The sequence below is a fragment of the Sminthopsis crassicaudata genome, chromosome 5 (assembly GCF_048593235.1).
Source record: "Sminthopsis crassicaudata isolate SCR6 chromosome 5, ASM4859323v1, whole genome shotgun sequence".
NCBI classification, from domain to species: domain Eukaryota; kingdom Metazoa; phylum Chordata; class Mammalia; order Dasyuromorphia; family Dasyuridae; genus Sminthopsis; species Sminthopsis crassicaudata.
In genome coordinates this window covers 143,326,953-143,340,267 of record NC_133621.1, presented here as the reverse complement: position 1 = coordinate 143,340,267, position 13,315 = coordinate 143,326,953, and the positions used below count along the sequence as shown (strand labels likewise).

The 13,315-nt window shown below is 36.2% G+C and overlaps 1 protein-coding gene across 3 annotated transcripts in view; it reads left to right on the top strand.

Annotated features, from left to right (window-relative positions):
* CDHR3 (cadherin related family member 3) overlaps window positions 1–13,315 on the top strand; it is a 92,678-nt gene that overhangs the window by 35,414 nt on the left and 43,949 nt on the right. For all 3 annotated transcript variants that reach the window (XM_074268374.1, XM_074268375.1, XM_074268376.1), the window contains 2 exons: window positions 973–1,121; window positions 4,666–4,855. In XM_074268374.1, the coding sequence (XP_074124475.1) occupies window positions 973–1,121; window positions 4,666–4,855 (339 nt within the window). The remainder of the gene's footprint in view (window positions 1–972; window positions 1,122–4,665; window positions 4,856–13,315) is intronic.

Genomic DNA, 13,315 nt, shown 5'->3' with positions numbered 1-13,315 from the left:
GAGGGCATCTGATTCCCTGTGATCATGAGTCCTCCTCTTCATCCTGGCTGTTTTTTGCCTTGCTGAGTACCCCATCCTCCTTCAGCCCTCTCTTTTCCATCTCTTGCCCTTAGAACCAAGCCATTACCGGTGCTTCTGGAAAAGATTTGGACCATTCTACAGTTCTATTGACCTTTTTTTGTGACTTCCTCACTCCTTTAACTAATATTCCCCCTGTGTTGTCTTTCCCGTTGGAATAAAACTTCTTGCTGTACTCATTCATTTCCGTGAGCTTAATTATCTCATTTCAGACTTCCAACCATCATGTGAAGTAGCTATTATTATTACTTCCATTTTATATATGAGGAAAGTAGCATATGAAGTAGAACGTGCATTCCTTCTTTACTCCAAGTCCAGTAGGTTATGCATTATGTCCCTTTAACTGCATAATGGAGCTGTACAAAATACACACACTCAATTCCCATTTTTCCTCTTTAGTGTTTAATTTAGAATTAAAAAAAAAAAACAAACTTGAATGCAATAGGACCAAACTATATGAATTCTGAAGTGTTTTTATGATTCATAAGATTATAATCCAGATAAACCAGGGTGGGGATTTGTATAATTAATAATACAAATTACCAATTACCAAGACATTCCCTGCCTTTTAGGATTTACTTTAGTTGTTATTGCTGTTGATTTTAAATAGATTCCCATTACTATGTTTAAAGTCTTAATTGTTTCCCACAACTGGATTTCAATTTCTCAGATGCAGCTCTATAGTTACCTTGCTACAACTTATTCTGCAGCAGCATCCATAGCCCTTCTGGGTTGATCTTTGGAAGAATTCCCTGAGAAATTCCAGAGAATCATGTCCAGAGATTAGACGGAGGAGAGAATATGAAAACTGACCTCATTTTCTCTCTGCTTATTAATCTAGATCATCACCTCCTCCAATTGCTGACTTGCTTCTCTGCTTTATTTGTGTTTCAGCTCAAGAAGAGTTTACAGAATTCCAGAGGAACTGAGCCCTGGGACTATTGTAGCCAACATCACAGCCAAGGATCCTGACGATGAAGACTTTACCAGCAGGCTCCTCTATCAACTCACCACCCACAATGAGTATTTCATAATAAACCAGTGTAAGACATACACACACACATGTACACATACAGAGCCTGCCATATGCATCTTTTGATTTGGTCACATGAATGCCTTTGTTACACTCATCAGTCTTCTAGTCCCGGGCATGTTACTCTGAGGCTATGAGCTACAATTCCTCTACAAAAATGGGAAAATAATAGTATTTGCTTTACAAATTTATTGTGAGGTATAAATTTTATATGTGTGTATACGATGTATGTGTACACACACATAAATACATATATAAGGCTACCATATATTAATGCTTTAAAGTTGGTAAAGTATATTACAAATATCTCTTTTATCCTTACCACATTCCTTTTTTTAAAATTTTTAAAATTAATTTTATAATTATAATTTTTGACAGTACATATGCATGGGTAATTTTTTTTACCACATTATCCCTTGTATTCATTTTTCCAAATTTTCCTCTCCCTGTACTCCCTCCCCTAGATGACAGGCAATCCCAAACATATTTAATGTGTTATAGTATAACTTAGATACAACATATATGTGTAAAACCAATTTTCTTGTTGCATGGTAAGAATTGGATTCTGAAGGTAAAAGTAACCTGGGTAGAATGACAATAGTGCAAACAGTTTACACTCAATTCCCAGTGTTCCTTCTCTGAGTGTAGCTATTTCTCTGATTTTATTATCTATATTTTACAGATGAGGAAACTGAGGCAGACAAAAGTTAAGTAATGTGTCCAGGGTCACAAAGCTAATAGGTAACTGAGGCCAGATTTGAATTCAGACTTTCCTGGCTCCAAATGCCTACAGACATACATAAAACCCTTGGCAAATCTATAAATGTGAGATATGATTATGATTATTCTCTGATAAACTTGGTATACCAGATATTTACATTTATTAGACATTCAAGCAGCTTCATGCAGTTCAGCCCAGCCCTAATACAGTCTCAATTCTCTGTAACAATTAATTTTAAAGTCTATAATACTAATTTGGTATCCCAAGAAACATCTTCTATTTATAACACTGTTGCCATGGATCTAATTGACCTCTGCAATAAGGATTTGTATTGTTGTTGTTGTTTTTCTCTCTACCATGTTAATTTACCTTTTTTTTGAGGAACCAGTTAAAGAATATTAAATGGATACACGAACACACATACACACACACTCATTCACACACATACACACACACACATACATATTTACCTGGACAAGTGTGAAGTATTGTTAAAGATGAATTAGTCGATGAAATAGCACTTTGATATCTTTGTAAGAAGCACCATAAATCCAATGTTTTATTTTGTTCTGCTCTTCCCTTTACAAGAGTGTACCAGGCCATGTCAAGAAAAAGGGTTAAATAAAATGCTTCTATATTGCAAGAAAGACATTCTCTTTCAGATGACTTTCTCTGCATAAGCCTATAGGTTTATATATGGGCTACTTTAGTAGAACAAGAAGGCACTTACTCTGTAATTTTGGGGCTGTGTGCACTTTGCATCTTTTGCACATACTTTGCACTTTTTGCACACACTTTTTTCTTAAAAGGATGAGGAAGGGGAAAAGGAAGCAGCAGTGGTTGCCCACCTCTGGAAACTGCGTAGTACAATAGAAATTTGTAGAGCTTACTTAGCTTACTTAAATAATAGTTAAATTTGAACATGTGGTTTAAATTTGTTAGAGAAGTGGGACTATCATTATTATTATTATTATACAGTTAAATTGAACATATTCTTTAAACTTCTCAGAGAACTGGGGCCATTATTATTATTATGTATAATATTGCACAGGATCACATTGACTAATGGATGATGGTTCTCTAGGGGACCAAGATATCTTATATAATAACAAGGAAAGCTCTTGTGGCCATATTTAGTCATGACTTTCCTCCCTTCATCCTTTTCCTGAACCTTCCTCCATACTACTGTATTTGGCATAGTGGATAGGTAGCCAAAATCTAGGTTCAAGTCTGCCTCTGACATATACTGGCTCTGTGATCCTAGGCAATTCATTCACCTTCTCCTTGTCCTGGTAAGGTCTTAAAGACTAGAACTTGCAGGAAAGACGACAATTTGCATTGGTAGAGAAAACAATATGGGACAATGGGCAACACCCACAATGGGTACTCCATCCACCTCCAGTTGTATGGGAAGCCCTTGGTAAACCTTAGAGTACTAGATAAATGTAAGATGTGATTATAGCTATTCATTGACAACATGATATCTACACTTATTATAACTATTATATATACACTATATGTATCTATTGATGTATATATAGGCATATATACATCAATACATCTATTATATATATACACTACTTATTATATCTACATAAGATGTCTACACTTATTACACATTCAGGCAGCCCCATCCCATCTAGCCCAGTCCTATTACAATCTCAATTCTCTCTAACAATTAATTTCGGTATTCTGTAATACTAATTTTGGAGGGACAGCTAGGTGATACAGTGGAGTCTGGAGGACCTAAGTTCAAATCTAGCTTTAGTTATCCACTAGCTATGCAACCCTGAGAAAGTCACTTAACCCCATTTGCCTCAGTTTCCTCATCTGTAAAATGAGCTGGAGAAGGAAATGGCAAACCACTTCATTATCTTTGCCAAAAACAAAAACAAAAACCCCAAAAGGAGTCACAAAGAGTCAGACATAACTGAATATCAGCAATTAATTTAAGACAGCTAGATAACATGATGGCCAGAGCACTGGGCTTGAAATCAGAAAGTCTCATCTTCCTGAGTTCAAATATGATCTCAAGACACTTATTAGGTGTGTGACCCTTGGGAAGTTACTTAACCCCATTTGCCTCAGTTTCCTCATCTTAAAATGAGCTGGAGAAGGAAATGGCATACTACTTCATTAGATTTGCCAAACAAACAAACAAAAAACAAAAAACAAAAGGAGTCACAAAGAGTCAGACATGACTGAATATCAATAATTAATTTAAGACAGCTAGATGACATGATGGCTAGAAAACTGGGCTTGAAATCAGCAAGTCGTATCTCAAGGCACTTATTAGTTGTGTGATCCTTGGCAAGTTACTTAATCCCATTTGCCTCAGTTTCCTCATCTGTAAAACAAGCTTGAGAAGGAAATAGTAAACCATTCTGGTATCTTTGCCAAAAAAAAACCCTAAATGGGGAATGAAGAAAGTGATTGAACACTACAATACTAATTTGAGTTCCCAAGGAACAAATCTTCTAACACTGTGGGAGAAGTACTGGATTTGAATTCAAAAGACTTTAGTTTGAAACTTCTCCCTGCTACTGGTTCTCTGCTGTGAGCTTGGACTAATCCTTTAACTGATCTGAGTCTCAGATTCCTTATCCATAAAATGAAGGAGCTGGGCTAGATGGCCCTGCTATTACTAAATCTTTAGTCTGATGATCTTCCAAAATTGATGAAAACCAATCCCATCCCATCATAGACCACTATAAGATAAGACCACTATCAAGATAAGAATATCTTGTTCCTAAATTTTTGAGCTTATAAATGTAACTATTCTTTCTTCCTCTTCAAAAGGGCAAGTTCTTACCTTTGTCTCCTATCTGATTAGTGACTGGTTCCATTCAAATAGCCAGTAGGGTAAATCGAGATGCTGGTAAATTGAAACAGAATCCAAACATCCTTCTGGAAGTTCTTGTGAAGGATAGACCCAAAGGGGGTCAGGAGAACCGCACTCAGATAACCTTCATCATTGAAGACATTAATGACAACCCTTCTGCATGCAATCAGTTTACCTTCAGGTACTCAATTCTTTGCCTCTTTTACTTTACATAATTTCTCTAATGTGACTCTAGCCAAGCCATTTGGTTTCTTTGAAACACTTTCAATGAATATTTGAGTTAAGTAAAAGAGATTTTAAGGCTATTGGGGAAGGGTTTTAAAGAATTAAAGGTCATCTGTGCTATTTTCACCTACACTGAAATTCTACTGCTTTGCTTTGTCACAACATGCTGAATGACCCTGGGATCTCAAAGACTACAGTAGAGGACTACAAATTATGGAAAGTCCAATCAAGATAGGAAGGAGGATAGAATTGGTAATGAACTAGATGATTATCATTTGAGAACCAGCCTTGCAGATTGCTAAAGGGCAAATAACCAGAAGGTTGGTTCTCAGATGATGAATTTTTTTTGACCATAAGAATTTATCAAGACATCTGCTAAGATATACAGAGAAGGGTTAGCATAGAGAGTGCCCACACTGATTACGTCATAAATCTTTCAAAGTATAAAGAAATATTATTTTGGCAGGGAAATTGTTAGATATTTTTTCCTTATTCTGTTTGCTTCTCTATTGTTTTCCCCATCCTCTCTTCACCCTTCTATTTTTTTGCTTCTTCCTTTTCTTTCTACCTTCAAAATTGCACCCCTCCTTTTTTTTAATCACAGCATTGATATTCCTGTGACTATTTGTGCTAAGTCTTAGAGAGACCTCTGCTATTTGCCTTCCTCTGGGTGCCATTATGGACACAAGTGGTAAGTTGTGGAGTAAATTGTGGAGTCAATATGATGGGCACAAAGCCTGAAATTAATTAATACCCCAACTCTGCCACTTATTACCATTATGCTCTTAGACAAGTCACTTAAGCGAGGTGAGGTTTTGCCTTTTTTGTTTATATATCTCCAATGTTTTATAGTATATAGTTAGTCCTTAATAAATGCTTGCTGTTTGACTTAGGGACAAGTTTTAGATAACTTTTAAGCTCCCTTATAGCTCTAGAATTATGATTAATTAATTGTATCATAATAATATTATTATTATCCAATGATTCCTTACATGAGTGATGATTAGAGGAGCAAAGCTAGATGGATCTGGGCCAACAACTTAAGACTAACAACTAAGATTATGTTGATTCAACATATAGACCACAACCCATTCATGTTTTCTCATCTTATGGCATCTCAGTTCATTCCCTCCCATAAAAACTCCTTTTCTTAACTTTGACCATTTATTTACTAGGTAAATAGCTATTATTCTTGCATATTTGTTAGAAAAACTCTGGCTATTCTATTAGAATCAATTCTTTGTATACTTTGACTATCTAGACCTTTGTCAGGAGAAAAAAAAACTTGCTTGCAAGGTTTCCTTTTTCCTTAATAATTGTTTCCCTCCTAGTTTTAATTGTCCTTGGTTTTATTTGTGCAAAAACTTTCCAATTTTATATAATCAACATTTCCATTTTATCTTCTGTGATTCTTTCTTTCTCTTGTTGATTAGGAAATTTTTTCCTATCCATAGTTACCAAAGGCATTTTCTTTCTTGTTCTAATTTATTTAGGACATGCTATTTTATATCTAAATTATGTATACATTTGATGATTTTTGTGGTACATAGTGTGATATGTTGACCTAAGCCTAATTGAACTTATTTTCCAATTTTCCTAGATGTTTTTGTTAAATTGTGAGTCCTTAATCTAGTAGTTAAAGTCTTTGGAGTCACTGAGCTATATTATGGAGTTTATGTGTGTGTGTGTGTGTGTGTGTGTGTGTGTGTGTGTGTGTGTGTGTGTATTCTCTATATTGTATATTTATATTGTGTATATTCTCTAACCAGTAGTCTCTCTTTCCTGAGGGATTGGTGTATCTTCTGCTAATGCTGTCAAACCAAACGTCAATTAGAATTGTATGTTCTTCTTTCTTTTAGTCACCAATGATTACAGTTTTCCCTTCCACTTTGTGATTTTCCCCATTTCAGTTTCGATATATGGCAGATCAGCATAAGAAACGGGAATTTGGGGGGAGTTTTGAGGAAGCTTCAGACTACACAAGAAGGCCAGCAGTTACAACAACCTATAACCAAATACTCAATCCAAATTTTACAAGAAGGTAAAAGAAAGAAAAAAATTCAGCCTTTTCTGGTACAGAAGCCAAAAAAAATTTTACACGGTTTTCCAGATTACCAGGGCAGAGCATACCTAATCCTTGCAATGAGGAAGGGATAACTTTAGTAAATCTTATCCTACTTAAGCAGGCAACTAACTTTTACAAAGCAAAATTTACTTCCAATAAATAATAAAAATACATTTTCCCCAACCTCCAAGAGCGCACTCTTCCCTTTGTCACCTCAGTGCCTGAGGAGAGTGGGCTCTGATTTAACACAATTTCTTGATAAGATTTGCTTCCACTAAGTTCAGTTCCCAATGGGAATTCCTTATGTCAGCTGAAGGTCACCCCTTCTTCCCCAGGCCTTCTGTGCTAGGTTAGCTGCAAGATCTGATATGGACCACTCCTGGATTTCCTCACTTTGGGTAGCTCGCTTTTTTGACCTTTTCAGGCTTAGAAGTGTTTAGCCATCTTCAGTGTCCATCACCTAAAAGGGAAGGACAAACACCAAAACAAAATATGAGGTCTATATTGACATGCACATGTTAGCCTTACATGGGATGGGTTCTCCTTAGAGCATTATTTATCTTCTTTCATTATAAGTCCTGCACACGTTAAAAGTCAGCCAAGTAGAAAGGACACACCAAGAGAAGGGGCAAAGTGGATGAGCACATTCTGAATACCCTCTCCACTCTGTTCTGACTACACAGTTATTTTTTTTTTATTTTTAAACTGCCTGAATAGCCAAAGAAGCCTATTAACCACCTAGTTGGTAGACCCAAACCAGTTACCTATGCTACAATCTCTTCAAGGTACTTCCATCACTCATATTGCGACTATCAAAAGCAGGTTCCTCAGCCTCTTCAGCGTTCAAGTCGTCAATAATCATTTATTAGGTACTTTACTAAATGCCAAGTATTGTACTAAGAGCTAGGGATACCACAAGGACAAAAAAAAAGTCCCTGCTTTCAAAAGACTCGCTATCCAATAGGGGAGATGACATGCAAACAACCATATAAAAACAAATTATGTATGGTTAAATTGGACATCACTTCAGAGGAAAACACTATGATTAAGTAGGATTGGGAAAGGCTTCTTGCAGAAGGTAAGATTTTATCTGAGATTTAAAGAAAATCAAAAGTCAGAAACCACAAGATGATGAAGAAGAGAGTTATAGGCAAAGGGGACAGCCAGTGAAAATGTTCAGAGTCAGGAAACAGAGTCAAGGGACAGTAGGGAAGCCAGTATTTCTGGATCAGAGTATGTGGAAAATAAAAGCTAAGACTGAAAAGGTAGGAAGGGATCAAATTATGAAGGGCTTTAAAAGCTGGAGAATTTTATATTTGATTTATATTTGACATCAATTTTATAATTGGTAGGAAACTATTTGAATTTATTGAATTTAGAAGGTGGTGACATCATCACATTGTGCTTTAGGAATGTCAACTTGGGTAACTTTGAGCTCTTCCAACCAACATTCACTTGTTTCCCTCACCACCTCCTCTCTCTCTTAAGGGTTTAAACTTGCCATTTCAAAGTTTGCTAGGGATAGTGATATTTCTTTGTTGTTGACAATAGCTCTTGAATGTGCAAAGCTGCTTTGCAGGAAAGGTTGCCTATTGGACTATCTTCCCTTCCACTATTGGGCAACTCAGATGTCAGGGTGTGATGGTGGGAATGGGGGGATGAGACCCAGAGCAAGAGAGGTACCCCTACTGAATATGGTATTGTCACCTACCAGTGACATCTGACATCCTATTTTCTACAAGGAGCTCTGTTTGGCTTCTGAAGAGCACCTTGTGCTATTCACAGAATACTCCCCACCCTGAACACCAAAGCCAAAAGAGAAAAGATGACAGATAATATTTGAGACCTTCAACACCCCAGCCATGTATATTGCCATTCAAACTCTCTATCCCTGTATGTTTTTGGTTGTACCACTGGCATTGTGGTTTTTTTTTTAATTAAAGTTTTTTTATTTTCAAAACATAATGCATGGATAATTTTTTAACATTGACCCTTACAAAATCTTGCGTTCCAAATTTCTCCCCCTTTCCCTCACCCCCTCCCCAGATGGCAAGTAATCCAATATATGTTAAACATGTTAATCCAATAAATGTATACATATTTATATAAGTATCCTGCTGCACAAGAAATAGATCAAAAAGGAAAAAAATGAGAAAACAAAATGCAAGCAAACAACAACAGAGAGAGTGAAAATGCTATGTTGTGATCCACATTCAGTTCCCACAGTTCTCTCTCTAGGTATAGATGGTTCTTTACATCACAAGATCATTGAAACTGGTCTGAATCACTTCCATCAGAGTTGGGTACCACTGGCTTTACGATGGGCTTGTGTGATCCACACTGTGCCTGTTTATGAAGGTTATGCCCTTCTCCGTGCCATCTTGCAACTGGATCTGGCTGGCCATGATTTGATGGGCTACTTCATGCAAAGCCTATCCAAGAAAGTGTACAGTTTCACCACTACACTTGAGAGGGAGAGGGTGTGTGACATCAAGCTATGTTACACATAATCCCCGATTTCAAGCAGGAGATGGCCACTGTTGCATCTAGCTCTTCTCTGGAAAAGAAATATGAGCTCTCTGATGATCAGGTGCCCAGTAGCTCTCTTCCATCTATCTTAGGAATAGAATATTGTGGAATCCACAAAAGTACTTCAACTCAATCATGAAATGGGATGTTGACATCAGTAAGGATTTGTATACCAGTACTATTTTGTCTGGTAGTACACCATGTACCCATACATTGCTGACAAGATGCAAAAAGATATTATAGCTCTAGCCCTCAGCACAATGAAAATCAAAATCATTGTCCTACCTGAGCACAAATATTTTGTCTGAATTAAAGGTTCCATCCTGACCTTTCATTCCATCTTCCAACAGATTTGGATCAGCAAGCAGGAGTTTAATGGATCTGGGCCCTCTATTGTCGCCCATAAATGCTTCTAAGTGGGCTATTTGTAGGGATTTTTTGCTTTTTTTTTTTTTTGCCAAAGATGATATGATAATCCCTCCCAAAAAAGAAATGTAATTGGTATGGCTTTATTTGTTGTTTTATCACTTAACTCAGGATTTAAAAACTGGAACAGAGAAGGTGATGAGTAGCCTAAGTATGTCAGAGGCAAACATCCCAAAGCTGTACAATGTGTCTTCAGGACTCTGCTTGTATATATGGTGGTTTTTTTTAAATAGTCATTCCAAATATTTTATTATGCATTCTTATAGAGAATTACTTGTCTCTCTGAAGGCTGTCCTGCTCTATACAAAGAAGCTACCTGATATATAAATCCAGACCAGGGAGAGGGGGTGGGGAAAAGTAGTAGTATTGCTTTATATGGAAAATTATATAATACTTTAAAAAAAATTTTTTGTACCTTCTGACTTAATCAAAAAAGTTCTTTCTATGGTTCTCGTTGAAGCATTCCTATCCTCTTTATTCCTCTCTGGAATAAATCTCTTTGAACTATTCTCTATGTAATACCAGTTTCATTTAACTCTTGCAAAGAAACTATAGATATTATTACTATATCTTTAAGAGCCAAATGAGATATTGTGGAAAAGGGAGTTGAAAATGTCTTGCTATGGGTTGCTTAAGAAAAGAAGGCATTTTTTTCCCATGTGATCTATGAAGATCTATGAGATAAACTAGGGAGAGACACTATTAAAATGGTAGCTTAAGAGAATCTGAGATTATTTCTTTTCATGGTTAGAGAGAAGCTGGAAAGAGAAAAGGGAGGTAGAGAAATCCTTTTTGATCAAGCTACTTCATCTTTTATATTATGAAGAGGATTCTTGTGGGGGGAGCTACAAGTGGAGTTAAGTGACTTGTTCAGGGTCACATAGCTAATGTGTCAAGTGTGTTAGAGGCTAGATTTGAACTCAGGTCCTCTTGATTCGAGGGCTGGCACTCTATTCACTGGGCTACCTAGCTATACCATGAAGAGAATTTTTGAAAGACTTTACTTAGTATCTTTAAAGACACTAAATGGCATGATACTTTATTTTTACAAATGAAAAGAAGCAAATTGCTCATTTGGTGAGGGTTTGAGGTGACTTTAGATGTGACATTTCTTATTAAAACCAAAATATTGCAAATGATTATATATTTCTTATCATGTATTTCCTTTACCAATAAATTATATATTTTAATAACTTAATATTTATTGAATTGTAAGAAATTAATGAATTTATTATATAGATAAATAAAGAACAATTTTTGATAAAGGAGGTATCCAGTTTATTTAATAAATAATACTAAAGGAAGTAGAATAGGGGACCAAGCTAATTAATTGCTGAGAAAGAGGTCAGAATTTTTATTTGTTTCTTCACATCTAATATTGCTTACATATTCTTTATTCTTTCTTTCTTTATTTGCATGGGTAATTTTCCAGCATTGACAATTGCAAAACCTTTTGTTCCAATTTTTCCCCTCCTTCCCCCAGATGGTAGGTTGACCAATACATGTTACATATGTTAAAGTATAAATTAAATACAATATAGCTTACATATTCTTTAAACTGAAAAATGTAATTAAAATATGGGATTTAATATATTAAAACAATTGCACTTTTTTATGTTTAACTTTTATGTTAAAGTATTTTTACTATTCGCTAGGGAGTTAGTATACTTTGGGGATCTTCCATATCTCTAATCATTGCCCTCATAAAGATAGAACAGGGAAACTTTAGTACCTGGCTCTTTTCAAGATTAATTATCAGCTCCCTTTCCAAACACTCATATTTGGGATAACTAGGTCCATGCCATTCCTATTTTCCTTTCTTTAATTGGAGTTGCCCTGAAGAAGCTTTCAAAGAGATTTTATGTAGTAGGTGACTGGCTAGTAAGTACCCAGTCCTTATTAGCATGTGCAGCATGTTCTGCCTGAAGCAATCCCTCTCATGGACTTTGGAACATGACTGATTCCTATCCATTTACTCTGTGGCAAAGAGGGATTTTTTGATCAGCTACTAAGCAGGAACTGGGTACGGCCTTAGGCATTTTAGTCCCCACCTAGTCCAAGGTCTATAATAAGCAGACAACTCTGCTGTTGCTTCTGTCTTTGTTGTGTCAGTTCTTTCCTGCTCTTAGTTGAAGGAATATTGAAGATAACTATGACTTTCTAAGCTTTAAAAGGTCAGGTGAGCAAGCTTCCAGCAAGTCCAGAAACTGGAGTCCATAATGAAGTTTGCTAACAAACATGAGGCACCAGCATGATATTGAGAATATTGAGAATAAACCATCTAAGGGCAGTGCATAGAGCACCAGCCCTGAAGTCAGGAGAACCTGAGGTCAAATCTGATCTCAGTCACTTAACACGTCCTAACTGTTTGACCCTGGGCAAGTTACTTAATCCCAAATGCATCAGCAAAATAAATGAATAAATAAACCTTCTTAACCCATCATGGCAATAAATCATCCTAGTAGCCAAGATGCTATTCCTTGCATCAAGAGAACAGATCACCTAACAGTATACTGCATTTAGAAATGAGGTTAGTAGGGACAAATGCTTTATAACAACAAGAGTTTGAGCTTACTTTTCCCAGGGACAAAGGTGGTATAGGAGAGAGTAAGTCCTTATAAGTGGAGCTCTGGGCAAAGCAAGTAGAGATTTTGCATTTCAGATCTTACTACATATTTTCAGCATATATATTTTTGTAAAGCATAATTGATGTTATTTGTTACATGATATTATGATAACCACTAGATCAATGACATACATAATTGTGATAGTAAGTATAATGAGTACTAGGGGCACACTAGATGGGAGCTTGAGCTGATAATATTAGAAGAGCTGCACTGTCTTTCAGGGGCACTCCTAGAATCTAGCTGTCCTTTGGATACCTGGCTTGCCAGTGCAAATGGGAGTTGGGATAGTGACTTTCTAGTATCTGTCTAAAGACTATATACAGAACATGAGATTTTAATTCCAATACTCATTTATTAATTTTTTTTCCTGAGGCAATTGGGTTAAGTGACTTTCCCAGGGTCACACAGCCAGGAAGTGTTAAGTGTCTGAGACCAGATTTGAACTCAGGTCCTCCTAACTTCAGGGTTAGTGCTCTATCCACTGTACCACTTAGCTGCCCCTCATTTCATTTTTTAAAAAAGCAATTACTTTGTTCACATAGTCAACAGACTACAGAACTTGAATTATAAGACAATAACAAAAAGATTGCAAATTTGTCTTTAGACCATTTCTACATGGATTCCACCAACAAAAATAACAAGACAATCAAGAACCATTTATTAAGCATTTACTATGTGCTAAAATACTAGAAAAACAAAGACAAAGCTTAGCAAGTTCATGGTCTCTGGCCAGAGATAATCTACTTTCAGCTCTAATTGATAAATCCAG